This window comes from Gouania willdenowi, chromosome 15 (genome assembly GCF_900634775.1).
Source record: "Gouania willdenowi chromosome 15, fGouWil2.1, whole genome shotgun sequence".
NCBI classification, from domain to species: domain Eukaryota; kingdom Metazoa; phylum Chordata; class Actinopteri; order Blenniiformes; family Gobiesocidae; genus Gouania; species Gouania willdenowi.
The window spans coordinates 23,872,926-23,897,149 of NC_041058.1; the positions used below are offsets into that span (position 1 = coordinate 23,872,926).

The 24,224-nt window shown below is 36.2% G+C and overlaps 1 protein-coding gene across 1 annotated transcript in view; it reads left to right on the plus strand.

Moving 5' to 3' along the window:
- The window catches only part of plpp4 (phospholipid phosphatase 4), a 73,241-nt gene that overhangs the window by 33,715 nt on the left and 15,302 nt on the right, over positions 1-24,224 (plus strand). The window contains exons 2-5 of the mRNA XM_028468744.1: positions 11,749-11,857; positions 16,553-16,643; positions 19,620-19,683; positions 19,804-19,928. Coding sequence (XP_028324545.1) covers positions 11,749-11,857; positions 16,553-16,643; positions 19,620-19,683; positions 19,804-19,928 — 389 coding nt within the window. The remainder of the gene's footprint in view (positions 1-11,748; positions 11,858-16,552; positions 16,644-19,619; positions 19,684-19,803; positions 19,929-24,224) is intronic.

Below are 24,224 nucleotides of genomic sequence, written 5' to 3' on the forward strand. Positions count from 1 at the left end.
GACTTAGTACAAAATCTAAATTTTGTGTTATCATGAAAATTTGCAGGAAAATATCTATTTTATTTGTAATCAACAGTTTAGGCTTGTGCTGTTTTACCCTTCAGTGTTTTTGGTACAGTATACTATTATTTTAGTGATTCAGCGATGAATCATTTTACCTCAGAGCACCAGTCAGATAATAACTATTAACGGCTTTAATTCATTTGCAAAAATCAATCAGACTTAATAGAAGATGTTAATTCCTTCGACTTCTGTGACTTTCTCAGCTTTTAATTAGCACATCTTATGATTATAATTGATCCAATTTATTTACAGTGAAAGAAAATGGACAACAATGGGTTATCGACACATCATAAAGAGCAGTGTTTCTAAAATTGGGGCTTGTGTACACGTAATGGCACGACAGGAGGTACTTGAGAGAGAAAGAGTGAAAAATTGATAAAAAAAATATGGGGTTTTATTTTGTTTATTTTTTTAGTTAAAATTGACACTCATAAAACTGATGATGGAAATGATCTTGATTAGAACATGAACTGAGAATACAAAGGTCAGTCTTGGTCCCACACCAGGAGATGACGAGAAATGATAAAAACTATAGAAATAAGTCTATTTGGGAGGCACTGAATCAGTGTTTTTCAACCTTGGGGTCTTGACACCATGTGGGGTCACCTGGAATTTGAATAGGGTCGAGTGAAATTTTGCATATAAATTCTGCACTAAACATTGTTTCATTCCACTTATTTACAAAATGAGATAATTTATAATGTGTCATTCATTTATCATTATGCTCTATAGTTGTTTTTTCATACTACTCTGAACAAAATGTTGTAGCTGGACGAAAGGGGGACTTAAATAAGAGAAAAGGGGGTACTTGAGACAAAAAAGTTTGAGAACCACTGATATAGAGCCTAGGTGGGATACGGGTACCCCCAAGGGTACTTAAATTGTTATGGGGGTACGTGAATGAAAATTAAGAACACTGACAACATTGGAATGTGGGAATATAAATAGAGCAGTTAATGTCCATGCTCGGTTAATGCTTATGCTATTGTTGGGCTAATGCTATGTTAATGCTAATGCTAGGCTAATGCTATTGCTAGGTTATTGTTATTGTTAGGCTAATACTAGGTTAATGTTAATGCAAGGCTAATGTTATTGTTAGGTTAATGCTAGGTTCAAGCTAATGCTAGGATAATTCTATTTTATATGTTCATGTTAATGCTATGGTCATTTTATTGCTAGGCTAATAATAATGTTTTGCTAAAGCTAATACTAGGCCAACCAATATTAATGATAGGCTAATGCTATTGCTATGTTAATGTTAATGTTGATGCGAGGTAATGCTATTGCTAGGCTAATGCTAAAGCTAGATAATGCTAATTCCAATGATTAGCTAATGCAGTGCGACGCGGGCCAGTACCTGCATGCTCACTTGCATTTTCTTCAGGAAATGCAATTATTATTATTATATATTATTCCTAAATAGGATAGGTAAAATTCACTGTAGGGCTACGTTGTATATGACATTACATTATTATGTTTTTAAGTGTGCAGGAGTAGGGGGTACATGGGTTCAGGTTAAATGTCTGAAGGGCTATGGGACAGTGGAAAATTTGGGAAACATGAATAAAGGAAAGTCAATAATATATCGAATGACAATAAGATTAGTAGAATGAACTGTGTTCATGCTGATATTTAAATAATATAATAAACAATTTGTGGACTGGTGCTCTGTTCAGGGTGTAAACCCCCCACCTAGTGCACCACGAGTGCTGGACAAACCCACACAACACCGAACCAAAACAAGCAGGTCACATGGTGAAGGAATGAATGAATCAAAGTCTGTGGAGCATCATAATGTGAGATATGTGAAAATTGGAGAGACCAACAATCTTCACATCAAATAGGTAATTATTACAAAGGTGGTCAATTTAGAGTTTGATAGGAGACCCCAGGCAGAATAGCTCCTGCTATAAGTCAATAGCTAATGGGGCTCCCAATAAAATGAAATGAAATGAAACATTTTAGCAAGCTGATTGTTGTAGGTTGTATGAGTTTGAATTTCTGTCTCATTGTGTGGGGCCGTTGGCCTTGGTTCACCTCTTAGAGTGATGTTCTGCACTCTACACCTACTGTACTTGTGGCTTTTTGACCGTAGGGCTTTGTGAAGGATGCTGATGATAAGATATTGACATGGAGGTTTGCTGGTTTGACCATTTACCAATATTTGTAGCACACACGAACACTGGGCTTCTCACGTCACGATCCGACGTGTGGAAAAAGTGATAATTATGAATATAAAGGGTTTTCCTCTGAAAACGCTCACTTAAAATAAATGGAAGAAATATTAAAATATTAGCTTTTACAGAAACAAAATAAAATAATAGTAAAGTACAAGGACTATTGTGGCTAGAAATAAGACTGTTGCGTTCTGTTAGATCTGTGGAAATACTAAGGCTCTTAGGCTGGGGTTCTGTACCAACAGGGTCTGATTGGTTGAGAGTTTGGATGCCTTGTTTGAATGTCGGGGAGCACTTCCTGATTCGTTTAGACAAAGGCTTTCAAAGTAAGAGGCTTTTCTCTTTTTGAAAGTGTAGCAGCAAAAACTCTTTGTTCAATAGATGTTTGTGTGATAAAGTTACATCTTGGTTTAGTCCTTCACATTCAACACAAGGCATCAAAAAATCTGATGTAAGCCAGATTTATTAAATCAAGTTACATTTATTATGTTATATCATTGCAGTTGAGTTATTCATGATATTTCAGCAAGGTTTCCTCTTATGTTTCTCCTGGAATATGAAAATATGAAATAATCTAAAGGAGCTCCGCTTCCAGTCCAAAAGGACCTTTGTGATTGTGCAGGGTCTGCCCTGCGTACTGGTTTCAGAGGGAGAGTGAGAACAGACGGGATAAATCGCATGTAAACATAAGAGAAGCTTATCTAATGTGGAAAGGACAGACACAATTCATTTTGCAGTCTGGATGTGGAGTGATGTGGGTCTGAGCGGCAGCTGAGATCACTGCAGCTGCCTGTGTGAGCGGTGTGGCAGGGGAGGAGCACAGGGCAGGCCAGTAACTACAGAGTGATACGTGCATTCATGTCAGAGTCTCTAAAACACCAGAAAACTGTTAAATAACACAAGCGTTCAAGAGCATACCGGTATGGGACGATAGGTTTCAAAACATGGAGGGGAGGGAAAGCGTGGTTGTATCTGTATAAATTCTACATACTGCAGCTTTAAAAACGGCTTTAAGAGAACCTCTTCTTGTAAATTAACCCTCACACTATAGGTGAGCAAACATTCAAATCTTTTTGACTCTAAAGGCCAAAATGGAGAAATTTCAGCACCTAATGTACCTAATATAGATGCCGCTGACAATGGGTGGATAATTGCATTTTCCTACCCACAGAAAGCTATCGACCATTCATCTTTTCATTCCATTTCATGTCAAAAGTTGATATGTTCCCATATTAATGCCCACGCTTGTTACGTTGACATTTAATCCATAATGATTTGGCCCATAATCCTTTGTGACTTTATTTCCCGATAATGTTCACTGAGCAAACAAGCTGTTAAATGAGGACAGGAGACTTCTGCCTGGAGATGCCGAGTTCAGGGTATTTTGTAAGTTCATGAGCACGTTATGAGTCATCTGTTGTTGCCAGAGACTATATTCAAATACAGGCAGGTCCAAAATTGTGGGAGAAAAACACACTTTTAGATAATTCGTTGTCCATTTACATTATCATGATTGCTGTGTCTTTTCTGTCTCGTTGCCATCACGATGTGTCACTATGACAGCAGAGTAAATCTGTTTACATTTGAGAGATGACTCCTTGGGGAAAGAAAAATTAAAAGTTATTATTTACACATTTAAAAACCACCTCATCAAAAAAATAACATTCCATTGACTCTCTGCCGTTTGTTTAGTTCTCTTTTAAATCAAATCAAATCAAATCAATGCAATTGCAAACATTTCCCAGCATGATAAAACGACTCACATGCTGTGTTTGTCATTACCACACCAAGCTCTGGGTATTAATGTGCCTCCAATTTACATTTCTCTTTCTTCCTCACACAAACAGAGATTTGTAAACAATACACATCTTATTAGAGTTCTACAGCTCCTGTATTACAATAAAAATGAGATGAAATTCCACAAAAAAACTTTGCTCCCTCAATTCAAATAAAGCAACACAAAGTCTTATTTCATTCCATCTGTGAATGACATTTGGAGCCTGGAGCCATGAGAACAATATTTGAGTTTAAGATTTAAATGAGTTTTGCATTGGAATAAAGCAAGAAATCCAATCTAAGTCTGGAGCCGAGGAATAATCCTTGTGATTTGAAATAAAGGGAGATGTATTACATGTCCACAAGGCTGAGGATTGTTATTTCAAATTTATCAAAGTGTGATTTTTCAGTGTCATTCATACTTCAACACAGCCAATGCAATTATTCCAGTCATATTGGAGTATAATAAATCGCTTTTTTTAATGCTACTAATAGTGTGGCATATAACCAAGTCTGTTATAAGTAGGTTAGTGGGTGAAGGTAAGACAAGGTAGGCATTATGTTATTTTAAACCAAGATAAAACCATGACTAAACAAACATGCTGGCAGGCAATGGAGGCGAAATATAATAAACGAAAACAAGAAAAACTAAAAAAAATGTCCACAGAAGAACAACTGATTGAAATGAAGAGACTCACATCCTAGACACATTCTAATCCTGGTGAAAAAAAAAAGGGAAAATGCAAAGACAAACCAACAAACATTAAAGGGAACATATTATAAAATGTTTCACCCATCTCCATGTGTTCTAAAAACCCCCAAAAATAGTATTTGAGGTTTATTTTCTCAAACTCACCTGTGTTCCAGAGCTTTAGCCCTCTGAAAAGTCACTTTCTGAGCAGTTCTAAAAATCGGGCCGTTTTGGGGCCTACTTATGCATATTCGTGAGTGGGCGTGTCTATAGACGCTCACTCACTTCATGTCTCGCTCTTTTACTCGCTTTTGTGATCAGCGATTTTATTTTTGCTATCCACACACTTGTTTTCAGCCAAAAAACTGCACATTACAGTAAAGCACATGGCTATTTAAGCGGCTATTGTTATTTTGAGTCCGTCTCAGTGCTTCAGGGTGCGTGCATCTCAGCAGCAGCAGCAGCAGCATTCAAACACTCACCAGAGTGTTAAGCTGCTAAGTCGCTTTCTCCTCCTCCATTGCTCTTCTAACTACATGAATAGTGCGTTTAAGGTGATAATCATTTGTTTTGTCCAACCGCTACGTAGGATTGTGTCAAACACGTCAGATCAGCGATACGATACGATATAACAGGTTCACCAATGTGCTGAACCACAAGTTTGTTCATGTGGAGTACACCTCCGCATGAACAAATAGTGCTTACATTACAGTGTAGCCATCACTCCTTCGCTAGCCAGAAAAACAATGGCGGACTTTTGTAAAAATGTTTTCATCAGGTTGAGGGTGGAGTCCATGGGTGGAGTTACTAGCAGAGGGGAGGGATTTGACTTGTGACGTCAAAAATCTGGAAAATTTGAAACGGTGCAACTCTGTGTTGTAAAACTTACAAAGACCACAAAAAAACGATTGGATGGATTTATTTCACATTTTGTGTGCCGGTGGACACTCAAGTTACCGCACGTGATAAAAAAAACTGCATAAGTGGATTTTTCAAAATATGTCCCCTTTAAAGGATAATGAACTTCAGTTGAAAGCTCTAAGGAAATATCACAATTCTAGATATTTAGTCAGGTAATGTTTGTTATGAGTCCTTGTAAAAGGAAGAAATGGTCAACGCCATCGTTCCTACTTCACAGGCAGGTAATGATGCACCAATGATACATTAGATATGCCGTCACACACATCTGCGATGGAATTTTACACATCACGCTAAGAACAAGGTAACAATATTTCTTTGTGTCGTTCTACGTAACTCCACATCCCATAATGCGATACTTAAACTTTTCCCAGAATGTGAGATGAAAACTTTTGAGAGCCAATTTCCACATTTTACATTTATTGTAATTATTTTCAAATGATCTTTCATTTATTGATCTATAAGTCCAACACTATGTCTACGTTCACAGTACTGCAGGTTTTAATGCTCAATTCGGATATTTTTGAAAATTTTTTGTGTGCTTGTTCATATTTACACATGGAATATGAACGGAATGAGACCCTGAAGTGACCCACATGCGCAAAAGAGGTCCTGAGGTACTACGTGCGTACTAAGAACTCACTCTCCTTCCACTGTCTATTTTTTACTCCATCCTCTACAGGGGTTTCTCTCCTTCCCTGCTGCTCTGTCTCACATCCAGAATTATGACGCTATCGCATTTTGATTCCGTAAAGGTTGGATAGAATGCGACCTGGTCATTCAGACAGAAGTTGCATTGCAAAATATCAGATATGTATTAGATATACAGTATATCCACATATACAAGTTGGGTGCCAATTTTAAATAGATTTTTCATTGTTTTTTTTAATCAATTTAAAAAAAAAAATTCAATTTTTTTAATTATTTTTATATGTAATATATATATATATATATTGTTTTTTTTTGCACTTTATTTTTCACTTACTTTTCCGGCCAGTGTGTTCAGTGACATAGAGCACATGTGCACTATGTATGCACAGACATTTTAATTTCATATGATCTGTTCAGATCAGTGTTCAAACTGACACAATAGGATACATTTTGACTTATTTTTGTGCACTGAGTAACTCAGGGTACTTTATCCTTTATGTTCTCACTTACAGTGGTTACAATGCTTTCTATGTGTTACAATGTTACTTGTTGCATTTTATTTTATGGCACTGTGTAAAACTGCATTTTCTTTTTTTCTGTGAAAATGTGCAAAAACACTAATAATGAATAATACTGTATATAAGATGCTTTGAAGCTATAATAGTTTTGACTCAATTTGTCCTCTGAATGATCAATATATTGTGATGAACATATAGAGCAACTTGATTTTTCATCTCTACGTTTGACTTTGATATTAACTGGGTTGAACATCGTAATATATTGCGGTATTGCGATAATATCGTATCGTGAACCAAGTGTTGTGATACTTATCGTATTGCAACTTCCTTGCCAATACTCACCCCTATATGCAAGTGGCGTGAGTTGGATTTGAAAAAAATTTAATTGTAATCTTCACATTGATGCAAAAAAATCCAATGCATGTCACCTGTAGGCAAAAAATTAGTATTTATCTGATGAAAAAAAAAAAAAAAAAAAAAAAAAAAAGTAATCTCCAGCAGCTTTAAACCTGCTGGCCCCCAGGTAAAGACACCCTGCTAAATTGTGTTTTCACACTGACTGAAGGCACAGCCCTCCAGCATCACCCACATTAAACAAGATACTGCAACGTTATGGTGTATATGAGAGATGAGCCTTGCCGAGTGCCAGGTAGATTATTGCAGTGATTAATGACCCACAAGCTATCAGTGTTTATTTCTTCACTTGTGTGTATGTGCATGTGTATCTGATTTTAGAAATCGGGTCTGACTGAAGTGACTATCCTCTCTCTCTCTTGCTTTCTCTTTCTCTCTGCTGGCATCCCAGGGGAATAATATAACACTCCCAGTCACAAACAAGCTGAGGAGAGGACAGGCTGGGAAAATGGAGCAATTCATGAAGCATGTTGTGTGCCATTAGCACAGTACACCACATGCCATCAACGCACTGCGGCTGCAGTGAATCAACCATACGAGCGCAGCAAGGTGTAAAATGAGCAAACACTGATTAGCCATGCTTTCGTGCAAAAACATCTTAACACCAGGTTTATCAGTAGACCAACAAATAGACATTCTACAGTGTGTGACACATTTCATGTCTTGTTGTTGGATTAAAGTCTGTAATTGATTTTCTGCAGCTTGAAAAGAGGAATAACAAGACCATTGCTCTCTGTCAGTCCATGAAGGAACAGTTTAAAAGTGATGCATGGCTAGATTAGCTGGGAGCTTCTTCCACATTCTGATACTGTGATTCTGATGATCTTGCACTGAGAAGCTGAATGTGGTCCAGGACAGCGTCGGATTGCAGCCGCCAGCCAGCGAGCATATGATGCACATCAATGTGTTGCTGAAGGCCATGTAGTTATTAGAGGGTGGATTACCTCCAATAATGTTTCTGCCCAGATAAGAAGAGTTTATCTACTTACATCAACAAGTACCGCCAACTGCCTAGGGTTGTGATAAATATAGTAATTTAGTTTTAGCACTGAAGGTGATTCACTGCCCTATGATCAGCACCGACGCAGGATGTGTTTGTCTGACGCAGTTGTGAATAATATGAGGAGAGAATTTGAGAAAAAGAATCATGAAGGTTAAAGAGAGAGCTAAGATCTCATCACAAGTGTAATAGCTGTCACTGAATATTGAATATTACATAAAGCGCACCATAATACACCATCATTATCATTCATTAGTACAGATTCATTGGTCTGTTCTGAACTGGCTTACTTTGTTTTTAACGCTACTTTGACTCCTTTACAAATCCAGTTAACTTGCACGTTTACATTTACTGCTGTGTTCAAAATGTCATACTAACGTACTACTCATACTATGTCAAAATGAGTATGTAGTGAGTTCCAATTAGACAGTATGGAAAGATTGAGTACGCAGGGACTTTTTTTAAGTATGCACGGTGGGCACACTAGTCATACTCAAGCGGCCCATGATGCATTGCGAGTGGAACGAAAAATTGTCCTGGGACTGGCTTTAAGGTGAAAATCAAAAATCCCCTTTTCAAAACAAAAGCTTCTCTTCTTGTCTTCCATTAGTTTATTATTATTTTTTTTTTTTTAACACTTTTGTAAATAAGGCTCTTATTATGTAGTTTACCAGAGGTTTGGTCAGTAGCACAATGGCGTGTCTCCAGAAATCTCTGAAATATCAGCATGAAATGTGTTTCCATGGGTTTTATGGATCAAATGTTGATATTCTACTTGGTCACTTTCTCACTTAAAATGCTTTCAGAACTTTCAAAAGTGGCGAACGAACAGAAATATTTAGTCTCAGTGTGCTTCAGGTTTTTGCTGTTAGGTTTGATGTTCATCATGGGAAACTTGGAAGTATACAGTAGTTCAGTGGGAATGGTCATCATCCTAATCCTCCTAATCATACTAATAGTATATAGTAGACAGTATATACTCTATATTGAGTGCGTGTGTGTGTGCGTAGTACGCTCGTATGAGATTTCAAACACAGCCTCTGTGTTCTGATCAAACAAACCTCATGTCAGACTGGAACACAATAACACTTTTGATTGGCTTACTTTTCTCACTATATGTCTCTCCTTTTTTCTATAACTATTATTTATCCCCATAAAAAAAATCAGTTAGTAATCAGATGAGTTTTAGTGTTTAGTCAACCATGCATCTACCTAAATTCTGTCTGTTTTTGTTTTTGTTTGCCAGGTGAAAGTAACTATGGCAATCTGACACATTATTTGTCAACACATTGTTTTTATAGGTAGGAGAGCTATTGAACTGAGCTGACTTCTCTCTAGCTTATTGATGATTTTATTTTGCATAAAGTCCAATTTAATCACTGTGTAATAAAGTTAAGTGTGTGATGAATTTATGGCCTGTGCAGAATACGTCTTGAAATGTTCTCTATGCTTAGCAAGGTGTCAGCCTTTGAAACATAATTTTTTCTATACTGAATTAAAAGTAGGAGTAAAGCGTCTTTCATTTAAGAAAAATTAAACCACTGGCTGAGATGGAAAATACTTTAATTTATCAGTTTAAAATAAAATTAAAATTCAAGCAGGTATTCATTATGCAGATTGTGCTGAAGTGCTCTTGTTTTTCACCTGTAAGTTCATAAAAGCTTTAATGCAGTGATTTAAAGTTACAAATCAGTTACAGTCTAATTTTGAGTCTTACTGCAATACACTTTGTGTTTTTATTACTTATAATTTAATAAAAGAAAGGCTGGGCCAGTGCTTGTAATTTATTGAGTGGTTTGATAGGTCTTGTAAAAAATTAGCCTGTTGTGTTTTGGTGGCATCATGTGCCCCAAAACTGCCCTTCAAATGCAGCGCAGTGCACTGAAGTTCCTACATTACATGCTTGTACTGTATCTGAGGAGAACAACACAGAGAGAGCAAACAAGGCTGCTCACTGCAGCTTTATTTGTACACTGAAGAACACTGGGACTTTAGGGACTCACGCTCCTGCTGACATTCATCATTGTTTGCACAGTTTTCTTGTTATTTGGTAGCATCTCCTGCTGGGGCCCAAAACTGGGAACAGTATTGAATTGTCTTTAAGTGGTGCAACAGATAGACCTAGTTGCAAATGACAGATAACAAGGTCATGTCTGACAGATCACTGGGTGGCCAGGGAGGACCAGGAAGAGGGCTCGAGCATGTTAATTCTCTCTCTATAAATGTTGTGCGACTACAGTGGAGGGGATCTCGGGTGAATTCACTTCTAATATTGCCGTGATCTTTAAAAGCAGAGCTAAGTAACTTTTTCACCTTAATAAGTCCTTCTTGTAGTCCCTGTGAGAGTAATACAAGTGTTTATGGGGTGAATGGGGGGTCTTTCATCTCTCCATGCTGTCTCTGGCAAGAAAACCGCACTTGCAACTTTCCTGCCTCCGACCTGGTGGCAAGACGTACTGCTTTACGGCAGCCCAATACAAACTAATGCTAGATTATGACACGGTTGTCTACAAATTCACTTTTCTCAAACTTGTATCATGGTGGAGCCAGCAAAAAAAGACAGAGAAGACCTTTGTCCGAGCAACACACAGCAATCACGTATCGTCATCACGGCAACAGGCACGCGCGCACACACTCGCAACCCAGCGCTCCATCAGGCAACACACACACAAATACCTATCTATCTATCTATCTATCTATCTATCTATCTATCTATCTATCTATCTATCTATCTATCTATCTATCTATCTATCTATCTATCTATCTATCTATCTATCTATCTATCTATCTATCCATTTTCAGAGCCGCTTTGTCAACACACAAAGAAACACATCACACACATTTCCACACTCCCTTCCGTGTTACTCCAACATCATTCATTTATTTTGCTTGTCTCTCTTCCTCATACTGTTCACATGGTCACATGGGACTATATGTGTGAAAGCACCATTAGTGTCACTGTTGTATTAGGATTTTTCAGTGATCGGTTGCTACTGTCTTGGGAGAGCAAAGGTGTGCATAGGTGTGGGGTGGGGCAGGCGGCGGGTGGTGCAGAGTGTTTACGACAGTGACATAACCAAAAGGGACCTTTAGGGGGAGCGCTAAGCGCAAGTTCCCTAGTTCTGCTTTAATCCCCCCAAGTTTGCACTTCAATGTATAAATGATACCTGAAGTATGTAAAGCACCAACAATTGCCAAGCAATGAGTGACAGATATCAGTCCCTGCAGGATTTTGTCTTTTAAATTTCATTGATTTTGTGACTAATTTTTATTTCATTTTGGAAAATTAAGAGAAAAAAATTCAGGAAAATTGAGTTCTTTGAACAATTTGAGATTTAAAATGACTGCAGTCATGTGATGAAAAAATATGTAAATTTGGTAATTTACACAATAATTCATGTTTTTTCTGTCTTTTTTTTAACTTTCTCCTGCGGGTCTGAAAGGCTGGATTTGGTCCCCGGGCCTTGAGTTTGACACATACAGTATGCTTTAAGGTATGAATACTAACTAATGGAGTTCACTTTTTATTCTTTGGTGCAGATTCACTGAGTTTCTGGAGCCCTTTGAGCGAGTGATTCAACCAGAGGAGCTGTGGCTCTACAAGAACCCTCTTGTTGAGTCGGACCACATTCCCAAAAGAGTCATGTTTGTAAGTACCAAGCGCCTAAATCTGCATTCTGCAAACACAAATTAACACATTCTTTTGTCCGTGCTCTACCATCCTCTGCTAAATCTGTGCAAACATTTCCCCCACTAGGATCATTACCGCTGTAGAATGTATTATTTGTTCCAGGGAGGTGGGATCTGAATCAAGCTGACAGCGAGGGGAGGGGAGCTTTAATGGTGCTGGGGTGATTAAAGCATCCAATGTAAATATCATCTCTTGGACAGCAGCGGGTGCTTCAAGGATAAGATACATTTCTAACTAACGCTGCACTGAACGCCAACAACTGTCTTTCCTGCCTCGTGCTACAAAAGTCCAAACAATTAACCTAAATATTCTGAGGCTCTGTGGGACTTTGGCTGCAGTGTCTGGGAACAAACAAGGGCGTGAATGCACCACAGGTAGCACCGCAGACAACATGCTAACTGAATTAAGTCGAACATTATGATACCTCTGGAGGGAGATAGACAATGAAACAGTAAAAACCTCTATTTATCAGCCACGACGTCCATAGAAAGGGATGAAACGGACAGATGAACACACACTAAAAGCACATTTTAAGAGGAATACAAGTGATCACACATGAGGAGGGAGATGAAGAAACAAAAGCATGAAAACACACTTAGCCTTTTTTGAAGAAAAAAAAAAAGGTCAGAGCTGTTAAAATGTTTTAATTATCATCTTAATAACAGTAAATCATACCACTAAAAGCATATAAAATTGTGAATAATTACAATTCTGCACATTTGTGACTTGGCTTTTAAAGATTTATGTATTTAAGAAGAAAAAAAAAAAATCAGAAGAATATCCCTCAAGCTGGGTCAGACAAGATGGTTAATATTAGATTGAGCACGGCTACATTTAAACAATTTCAAATACAAAGTAATTGAATACATTAATCAATTTACTAACAATAAAATGTAGCATTAATCAGAAACAGAATCAGTTTTATTGGCCAGGTACAGTTTAGAACAATACAAGGAATATGACTTGGTAGTTGCAGCGAACGAACACACATCAAGTGCCTTACATTAACATTTAAAATCCTTAACACAAAATGTGTAGAAAGACATACATTAGTGCATTGAAATTAAAATAATAAATATAGGTTGAAAACCATTATGATCAAATAAATTCTTGCTCCTACATTGTGCCGTGTTAAAGTAACTAGTACAGTGCCCGTTGGAAGTATGTATTCATATAGTGGGAGGAGCTTAAGTAGAGTTGTCAATGATGGGCACATGAGTGTGTTTGATGGTTGGATGTACAAAGAGGTGTACATACTCTGTACTCTGTAGTGTTATGAAGGAGTATACTGTACTTGCAGGTGCAAAGTAAAATAGTGTGTGCGATTTCCCTGGTATAATTCTATGGGACATGCGCATGATAAATGTGTTGTTGTTTTTTAAATTCATTTTTATATTTTATATTTTTTTGTATTTTTCTGTAATGTATGTTTTTTGGAGTCATTATGTGTATTTTTGTATCTTTCTGTTGTGTTTTTGTGCATTTTTTGTATAATTATTGTTTTTTGTTGCCGTTGTAGTGTGATTCTGGAGTCATTTTGTGTATTTTTGTGTATTTTTAGGTATAGTTTTGTGCATTTCTGTTGTCATTTTGTGTATTTTTTGTATAAATATTTAGTTTTGTGTGTTTTTGGAGCTTTTTTGTTTATTTTTGTGCATTTCTGTTGTTTTGTGTACTTTTTGTATAAATATTGTTTAGTTTTTTGTTTTATTTTACTCATTTAGCATATTTTTATTATAAATACCTTATGTGTATGCGAGACTCAAACTCTCTCCATCTCCTCCGTGGATTCTCACACACACGCACGCACGCTGACCTTTCTTGCACTATAGTATGGATATAAGTTACAGAAATACGTGCTGACATTCTTAGTTTTGTGACTGTGCTAAAGTGTTAAGACTTTTGTCAGCAGTAATTACGTACCATGGTGCTATTTATTTTTTAATACCAGCTTCACATGTTTAAACAAATGCACGCACGTACGCACCCCGACACACACACAAAAAGTGTTTGAAGCATTTAAAACAGTAGCTCTTTGAAGGCTGTTTGCTTTATTTTTTACTTCTTTCTCTGTGTCTGTAATATTCTCCAGTTCTGCGCTCGTATACACACAATGCTATATGTGTATGTGTGCTGTATACAGGGTTTTTGTTCCAACAATAAGATGTTTGCTACATTTATGCCCCAAGGACTGACAGTGACACGTCTTCTGGTAAATAATATTATGGAATTATTCTTTCATTTAAAGTGTAGGAAATGCATTGATTTTGGTCAGTTCGATCGTTCTTCACTCAAAAAGGAATCTTCCATTAAAAGCTGCTGCTCATTGAGATATGACGGACTCATCTAAAACATCTCGTCATGTTGTCATTGGCTGTTCACAGGGATTAAATTCTGTAACAGCCTTTTACCAAAGCTGTAAACTCACACTTATCCTAGATGATAACACCTTTTCAGCCTGATTAATGTTTTTATAAAAAGGGTCAGAGAGATCTTTTTGTTGGTTCTCCTAATACAACTTATGTGAAACACCCTCCTGGGGTCTATTTTTTTTAAAAGATAAATCAAAGACTACTATGGTACAATAAATACATTTTAAAAATCATCAGTAGAGAGCAGAAGAGTGGGTTATTAATGACGGACAGTGGAGGAAAACACAAAACATACGTTTTAATGATTTCAGATGCTTCTTATTTCTAGTGTGGCTGTGAACAGCTTGGTTTAATGTGGAGCGGTAACAACAGAGCATGGCGGAGTTGTGGTGTGGTTGTTAGAATATATTTTGGGGTAACAGCTTTAATTATAGGTTCTGATATTTCATAATTCATGTTGTAGTTAAATCACTTTAAACTCTCCCTTTGAGCAGAGGAGATTCAGCCATGATTGACATAAGAGATAGAATAAATACACAAATGGAATTTATCACTTAAAAGCTGATATTTAGGTAATAATCATTCAAAACTATGCAACAATTTAAGTCTTTGAATGGATGCACTACGGTAATATATGATCCATATAATTAAATACAGTATTTGTTTTGTTTTTTATTTGGTATAATTTAACTTCTCCCCTCACCCCGCAAATTTTATTTATTTATTTGTTTTCATAAGATGGAGAGAAAAAGGCTTGAGGCATAATAGTTTGAGCTGAAATGTACAGTGTGTCCTTGAGCAAGGCACTTCACCCACATTGCCTAGAATGAATGTAGCGTGTGAGTGTTGGTGGTGGTCAGAGGGGCCGATGGCGCACTACGGCAACTTCGCTTCTGTCAGTCTGCTGCTGTGGCTACATTAGTAGCTTACCACCACTAAGTGTGGAGTGAAAGAATAATGCCTTGTAAAGTGCTTTGAGTGTCTATGATAAAGCTTTATATAAAATCCAATGTATTATTATTATTATTATTATTATTATTATTATTATTATTATTATTATTACCACTTGGGCTTCAAAATCTGCGACCTCTAATAAAAGCAGGAGGAGCTTTTCTTTCTGTAGTGTATAGAGGGATTAGAATCCAGTTTCATGTGAACATATCGTGCCAGAGAACAGGATATGTTCACATGGTTTGCTTCACAGGACAAACTGCTATAGCAATTACAGGATTACATTGAGCCATCTTTGTCTTTATTTATCTCAGGCTGAACATATTGAGGACTTTCACTAATCCTGCTTCTTGAAATGACCCTGTATGGAATAATCTTTTATCACATATATAATATTTGTATTTATTTTTTTTTCATGATATTTTTTTGATATATGTCAGTGTTCTGACAACTGAAACCAACATAATGCAAAAACAACTGCACCTTACTGCACTTATTTTTTTTCAGTTACCACCCCGTCCTCACATAGACAACATGTAGACTAAACCCTGGTTCCCAAAGTGGGGTACGGGTACCCCCAGGGGTATGCAAATTATCATGGGGAAACTAGTAATGTTAGGCTAATGCTATGCTAATGCTAGCTAATGCTAATGTTAATCCTAGGCTAATGCTAATATTAGTTAATGCTAGATAATGCTAATATTAGGATAATGCTATATTGATGCTAATGCTAGGTTAATGCTAATGCTGGCCAATGCCAATATTAATTCTAGGCTAAGGTTAATGTTAATCCATGCGAGCTAATGTTAATGTTAGGCTAATGTTATATTGATGCTAATGCTCGACTAATGCTATGTTAATGTCAATGATAGCTAATGTTAATGCTAGCTAATGCTAATGCTAGCAAATGCTGATGTTAATGTTAGGCTAATGCTAATGTTAACTAATGCTAGCTAATGTTAATGATAGGCTAATGCTAGCTACTGCTAATGGTAATGTTATGCTAATGCCGTGTTCAGTGACGTAGGACAGCACCTATATTCTCATTTGCATTTTCTTCAGGAAATGCAAATATTCTAGTTATATATGATTCCTCAACAGGATAGGTAACATTCAGAAACATTTTTACTGTATGACATTTTTTTTATGTTGTTTTCTTTTTGATGACATATTTTTTATTTATAACTTAATGGGGCCTATACATATGACCTTAGTAGGGATTTTTTTTATTTGATTCAAAATATTGAATATTCCTTTTAAGACAAATGGTGCTTTGGAGATGTACTGCCACATTAATAATTACACATTTGTATTTATTATTTCATTAAAGGCAATTTCATTCCTTACCCCACTGGCAGTCATTTTTGTGGTGAAGATAATTCAGAGGACGGACCGGACGGAAATCAAAGAAGCATGTTTAGGTGAGTGGAGCCACTCGTTTGATGTTTCCACTATACTGTACATGTTGCTTATAGTACATTTGGGTTCACCTCCATTTATGTGTGAGTCTGATAAAGAAACAGTGTGTGAAGTTGTTATGACAGGAGAAGTGTAAAAAAAATAATATAAAAATAAGTAAACATTTCTAAGCGTTAAAGGTTTTGCTTTCTTCATTTATCACTCAAGCCTTTGTTGTTGTTTAGTTTAGTTTTCCATGATTAATATTCACTTCTCAGTGCATGCTGCTCAATCACCATATCATCTGTCATTCAGATCATAATGAATCTATTGTGACAGTTTCAGTCATTTTTCCTCCAAAAGACTGCACAGTGGGATGATTTAGACATGATTACTTTTCATTTTGGGTACGGATGCCGATGCTGATAATTTGAATATGAGATTGGTTATAATGTGACACAGTGTGAGGAGTGGGAAATCTCCAACGGAGCCTTAATGGCAGTCAAAGTGGATTTATAGCAGTGGATTATTATAACGTCACATCTGCCTTTTAGATGATTTTTTACAATTAGTTCAGTGAGAGGAAGAAAGAAAGAGACACATTTTTTAATACATGTGTTTGAACCAGATCGGATCAGTCACAACCAAGTGTGTGAATATGACGGCCATTAATCTTGGTCATCAAAAAATCAATCACAACAAGCAACGTTTTGGAGAAACAGTGACAGTGATATGTTATAAAGATAGTGAATTCAAAAAGTGTATGGAAACCAGTAGCCTAGTGGTCAGTAACATAATGTAGCATTTTTGGCCTTTAAACATACCTTGTAAAAAAATGCAAAAATAACTATCTGAACTAATAATGTACAAAAAGACTTATAAAATAATGTGTAATAACATTGAGGAATTTCACAATCTAAATGTTTGTGTACAGTAAACGTCAGAGGTCATTAACCTCTTTATGTCCCCCTTATTTTTATTTTCATTTATTCATTATTAACTCGTAAGTCCTACGGTGGCCGAGAAGTGCAAAACACATTTACAAGTACCTCAACAAATTTACAATTTTGAAATAATAATCCATATTTGTTCATTTGTTTTGGCCTTTTGCAAAAGTGTTGTCATAATTTGTAAATTTGTTTTCGGCATTTGTAAAAGTCTTTTTCTATTTGTATTTTTTTTAATTTTAGATAACTGTGTATATTTGTTTTCAAAATTGTAAAAAAAAAATTCGGCATTTGTAAAAGTCTTTTTCTATTTGTGTTGTTTAATTTTAGATAATTGTGTATATTTGTTTTCAAAATTTGTAAAATCAGCCTTCACTCCACTACATTTTAAATACAAATATTGTACTTTTGACTTCACTACATTTCTACTGTATAAACCTGCCAGACAATGATTTATTTTTAGGCCCCAACACGTAAAGGTGCAAAGCCTGTTTTTAATTACACGCTGGAATAATTAGCCATGATGAAGTATAATTGTAAACTAGCAATAACACACCAGTGTCTGTTTTGAGTCAAATCCTGTGCAATGTGTCAAACCAGTTGCAGTTTTTCTACATTTAAACTAAGCATGGCTCCTCATCCAGTCTGTGCTGAGTTGTGCTGAGTGCATAAGTAGTTAAATACCACTGCCTGTGCACTGATCTGACTGCAGCTCAGCAGATATTACGTTTGAACTGTGGAGGAATTTACCTCTGCTGCTGACGACTGAAATTAACCTGACAGGGCAGGGCCTCCAGCTTATGAAGAACTTCAGAGGCTTTCTTTACAGCTGATTAAATCAGCACGTCTTAGTAGTGCAAAAGTCAACCTTTCACAAACTCCTCTGGTGGGATTACTTCACTGTGGAGTTGTCCCTGGATGGAAACAGGCTGTTCATACTTTAGGTGACACATTTAAATAACATTTTTCAGCGTAGACACGTATTATACACCATATTTGACTGATATTGGTGATATTCACGAAACACAACTAACTCAGTGCTTTTAGTTTAGGCTTTTAAAGCTGCTGGGGACGATAAGTAACTCACTGACTGCTGATGCCTGTGTGACCTTTAAAACACTGTCAAAGTGACATCTCTGGTGTCATTACAGATTGGAAGTTGCGCCAAAACAATGACCAATGCTAATATTGTAGCTTTCCTCAGAAACACCTGAATACAGCCGAAATATAATGTCGCGGTACGTAGCATAATATCGCAGAGAACACAATAAACAAACCAGAACAAAAATGGCATCAAGCCAATCACTGTCTTGTTTGGCGAAGAAACACTAAGACTAAGGAATACTAAGAACCACAACAAAATAACAAATGACCACTGCAACACTTTTACAAAAGGTCAAAACATATTAACAAATATAGAAACACTTTTACAATTACAATGTGCCTTTGTAAATCTGTCTCAACATTTGTAAAAGTGTTTTGCTATTTGTATTTTTTTGTTCGATAATTATGTATATTTGTTTTCAAAAATTGTAAATTCATTGTGGCATTTGTGAAAGTGTTGCAACAATTTGTAAATGTGTTTTTACACTTCACAGCCACTGCACAGTCTGCCTCAGTTAAAAGAGCTTTTCCTCTTCTGCCTTGTACCAGGATGTAAAGTATCAATACGCAGTGCGTATTCAGGCAAAATCACGGTGCCATCAACATCCTCATAACTATAGAATAGGTGAAGTTTAGTGTTTTAATATAAGCACTGTAAATAGTGCTTGTTTTAACTGGCTAAAGTTAGTATGTGATCCTATGTACCTCAGGAAACAAAGCAGTCAGAGAGAAGCTCTGATTAATGTTTCTTATCTCGTTGTGATGGAAGTTCTCATAAACCTGGTTGACACTTTTATTTGTGTTTTATCTTTGATGTGTGAGAAACCTGTCACAGTGTTCCCTGGGCTTTGACAAAACACACTCAATATTCATCAACGCCGTCGTAATTAGCGTTCCATGTTGACTCATTGTAACGTTCTTGTTTTTATCTCTTCTTCTCCTCTCCAGCGGTGTCCCTGGCTCTGGCCCTAAACGGGGTTTTTACAAACACAATCAAGTTGATTGTTGGCAGGTATGCAATATAAGTAAGAGCATGTTAAGTACCGTGTCACGTTTCATTAAAGGTGATCAGATTTGTGATTCCTTCATTGAATAGAAAAAAAAAAAAAAAATATTATGTTGAAATTCACAGACCAAGACCAGATTATTTACAGCGATGTTTCCCAGATGGACAACTGAATCCAAAGATGCTGTGCACCGGTGAGCCGGAATTGGTCTCCGAGGGGAGGAAGAGTTTCCCCAGCAGCCATTCGTCTTGTGAGTACCAGCAACAGATTACATCACAAAGACAAAAGATGCTGATAGTCTCACACCGACTCATTATCATGCAATAAGCCGCCTCTGGTTTCCCTGGATGTCTGCAGCATTACAAACTAATAGTAATCTCTTTTTCACATTATCAATCAATAGGTTATCACCTAAATTGCAAGTCAACAGGCAGCAGGAACTAATTCTTTCCTCCAGATTGATGTTATCAGTCTCGCAGCTGAACGTTAAATTCACTCCCACTGTCTCAGTCATTGACTTCTCCTGCTTTGTTAAGCTAAGTGTGAGACAGTGATGTATCATTTTGCTTTACACGCTGAATTGTGTTTTGAGGTGTTAAATAATTCACAAGCTTATGTTTTGTCCGGTGATTGTTCTGTTGGCCAAACATTCATGGCAGAAAAATGCAACATATGTAAAAGAAAAACAATGAAGGAGTGGTAAAAAACCACCTTGTTACAATTCAATAGAAAAAATGTAGTCCTTTTGGGATTTATTGCTTCTATGAAAATGTGGAGAAACCCAGCAACTCTGTGTCAATTGATCTGCATTTAATTAAATTGTCTTTGTTTTGCTCCCAAGAATCTGAATCAGAACCAGAAAAAAATTGTATTTATCCCCAAAGGGTTATAAGAAAGGCAAAGAGCGGTATATTAGAAAATAAAATGAAATAAAAACAGCACTAATAATAATAAGACATAGTCATCAACATCCCCCGGCAGATTGGTTGTCATTGTAACTCACAACCTTTTCCTAAATGTCCTAAATCTAAGAACTTAGATGTATACATAAGAAAATATTATCACATCAGAATATAAAATTACTAACTATCTTAAACGGTTTCTATGAAAAGCTGTCCCCTTTGAAGATACCTCAAATAGAGTAAAAAAAACGGCACACGGGCAATAACTCGGGAAGAAATAATTGTGCACTTCTCATTTTCGAACTCCGTCAAGGTATTGATACCCTGAAGCCACACACCGAATTCAGCTCTACAATCTTAAATGGTTTCTGAGAAAATATGTCCCCTTTGAAGATACCTTGAACAGAGTACAGAAAAATGGAACAAGGGCAATAACTCCGGAAAAAAAAACTGCGCGCTTCTCATTTTCGAACTCCATCAAGGTATCAATACCCGCAGTAAACAAGGAGGTTGTAAGGCAAGAACAAGTGTTGGAAACAGGAGACTTAAACATTTGCCGGTACTGTTGGATGTTAAAAATAATCTGTAATCATTCAAACTTTTTTGACTGTATTTTAAAGAATTTTTTTGCTTTTTATATTGGTTGGGGTAGAAAAAGACAGGAATTTCATTTTAAATTTGGCAAAAATCAGATCTCGAGAATATGTAGGCATATAGCTCAATATTTCACACTGTATGACGCACCCTTTAATATGGTTAAATAGAAGTGTACCGTGGCTGTAGAATGGTGTCAAACATCATATTTGTACATATTATATTTAGAGGTGGGACTCGATTAAAACAAAAAAAATCTAATTAATTAGAGACTTTGTAACTAATGAATTAATGTGAATTAATCTTGTTACAATATTTGACAGAAGAAGCAACGTTTTTCAATTTGAATGGATTTTGATATAAGACTGAATCAATGAGCTTAAACAACAAAATTGTGTTTATTATTTTCATCACTGTGCCAACGTAATGCAAATAAAGATTATTATGATTGCATTGTAGGGCACAAACTCAAATTGATGTCAGCTACATTTGGCGGTACTTTTGTAATTGAAGGTTAAAAATAACTTATATTCATTCAAACTTTTTTGGCTGAATTTAAAAGCATGTTTTTGTGTCTATAATGGATGGGGTAGAAAAAGACATTGAGATTGGCAAAAATCAGATATAGAGAATGGATGTAAAATGGTGTCAGAACTTAATTTTAAAATGTCATATTAGCGGTATATATTTGTCTTCTTCTAATTCTGAGTGGTGTCTTTCCATTTTAATAACAAGCTATGAGTTAAAAACAAGATTCATATGATTTAGGGCAGAGTGAGACAGTAACACACAAAGCATCCTTAATCGATCAGTCTAATGCATCTATTTTTGTGATAGGAGGAAATTGTAACTTCTTGCAATTTAATAATATTCGTTGCTAATAGCATCTCAGACACCTGCTTTTGTAGCAAAACTGATGTTTTCCATGTTTTCGTGTCATTGTTTCATTCCATTAGGCACAAGGGGATCATTGGCCGGTAATTCTTTCTTTTTTCTTTTTTTGTATGGATTCCATTCTTTGCTGCAACAGCGCTAATAGCCTTGTGTGATTGAAGGAACAGGGTGGCAGAGGGACACTGGGAGCACCCGTATGCCAGAACGTCTAGGGAGCAGAAAAAAAAAAAAATCTAATTTCCTGTTTGCGTTCCTCTTTGCTAGACAGCGCTTGTTGGACCACGCATTCATTAGCATTGCTGCAGGGTGAATGTAGTGGTTAGTACTGCCTCATAGAAAGATATCCCCAGGTTTGATTCCCAGGAAATGTTTCACCTACAAACCTTTGACATCTTGAATTAAAACTGGAGCGTCTGATGCCTTTGGCCTCCATCAAAAATCAAGCAGCCTTTCTAAAAAGCAATTATTGTGCAGGGTTGGTTTGAACACTACAACAAGTTGAAGGTGTTGATTTTGCCTTGAAATTCAACAGATCTTAATTTAATCAAGAATGTTTAGGATTTACAATAAACCAAATTTATTATGGCTCTGTTTTTTCAATTAGCAAGTTGTGCATAAGAAGATCACAAGAAATGATCTCCTGCAAGAGTCTTTATTACACCACATCTCTCTGGGTTATCAAAGTCAATGACCTATTAACATTTAATCAATGTGCATTACCATTGCATGCTATAAACCATAAGAAGTGTGCTATAAAAATATATTTTCTTTGTTCAGTCAAATTGTTTTGCATAAAGTATTAAACTATGCCTGTCACATATGGAGTGTCGAATGTAAAAACTCGTCCACTTTTTTATAGCAGACATATTTTGAACATTTTGCTCACTTTCCTCATATTTAGCTCATTTTCTTTCAAAAAGTCATTTTTATAAGAGTTGCAGACTGCACCTTTAACCTGGCAAGATGAGCCAAATGTATCTGTAGAGCACATTTCATACACAAGATAGTTCAATGTGCTTTACATAATTAAAAGTGCAACATTTAACATTACCAGTTTGAAAATCAACAATAAAAACATTAAAGTCATTAAACCGACTTTGAAATCAACAATAAAATGATCAAAAATCTCACTTTCAGTCATAAGCAGGAGAGAAAAAGACTCCTAATCTTTCTGAGTCATAAAACCTTTCACTCTGGAGATGTTCTTTAGGTGGTAGAAGAGGTTTTTGTTATTGATTTGATCTGACCACTGAATGTCAGAGTCCATCAGATCACCAAGGTTAATGATTATGGTTTTATTTTCAGATATTAATACTTACTTCATACCTTTTTTTTTATTTGGAAACTGTGCTGTTTTCATCATGGTAATACCTTTCCATTGCACGTTCTACAACTAAAGTTGTTGTTGAACACATCTTTTCTAACCTACCAGTGAAGTAAGAGTAATCACTTAAACAGTTGATATAATTAATACTAACAATAACGTTTTTTATGCATTAAAGTGTGAAAACATTTAAGGGTAATTGCTGACACTTCTTCTTGATTATATTCATCTCACCAACTTCCATAATAATTCTAATCCATCATTCATATAAACTTTTAAAGACCATCCGCTATCTCCAACATTCTGTCTAATGCATTAATGAATCCAGTCAGAGTTAATTAATGCCATCTCTAATTGCTTCTTAATGCATGCACACCTACTGTAAATACCTGAACTCTGTCCTTCAGTGTTGTTATAATAGTTGAGCAACTAGAGAGAGATAAATACATGAGAAATGAGCCCACACAGCTTGGCCTCCTCTGACTGCTTACATCACACTCTCTGCTGAGCTTTTCATTTTGATTTTAGGAACAATTGCAGCACAGAAGTAATAATTTAACATGTGGTACTGTAGGTGAGACGCACGCCATGTCCTATTGATTTTTACAAAATAATAATAATTTAATATATGGTACTGTAGGTGAGACGCACGTCATGTCCTATTGATTTTTACATAATAATAATAATTTAATATATGGTACTGTAGGTGAGACGCACGCCATGTCCTATTGATTTTTACAAAATAATAATAATTTAATATATGGTACTGTAAGTGAGACGCACGCCATGTCCTATTGATTTTTACAAAATAATAATAATTTAATATATGGTA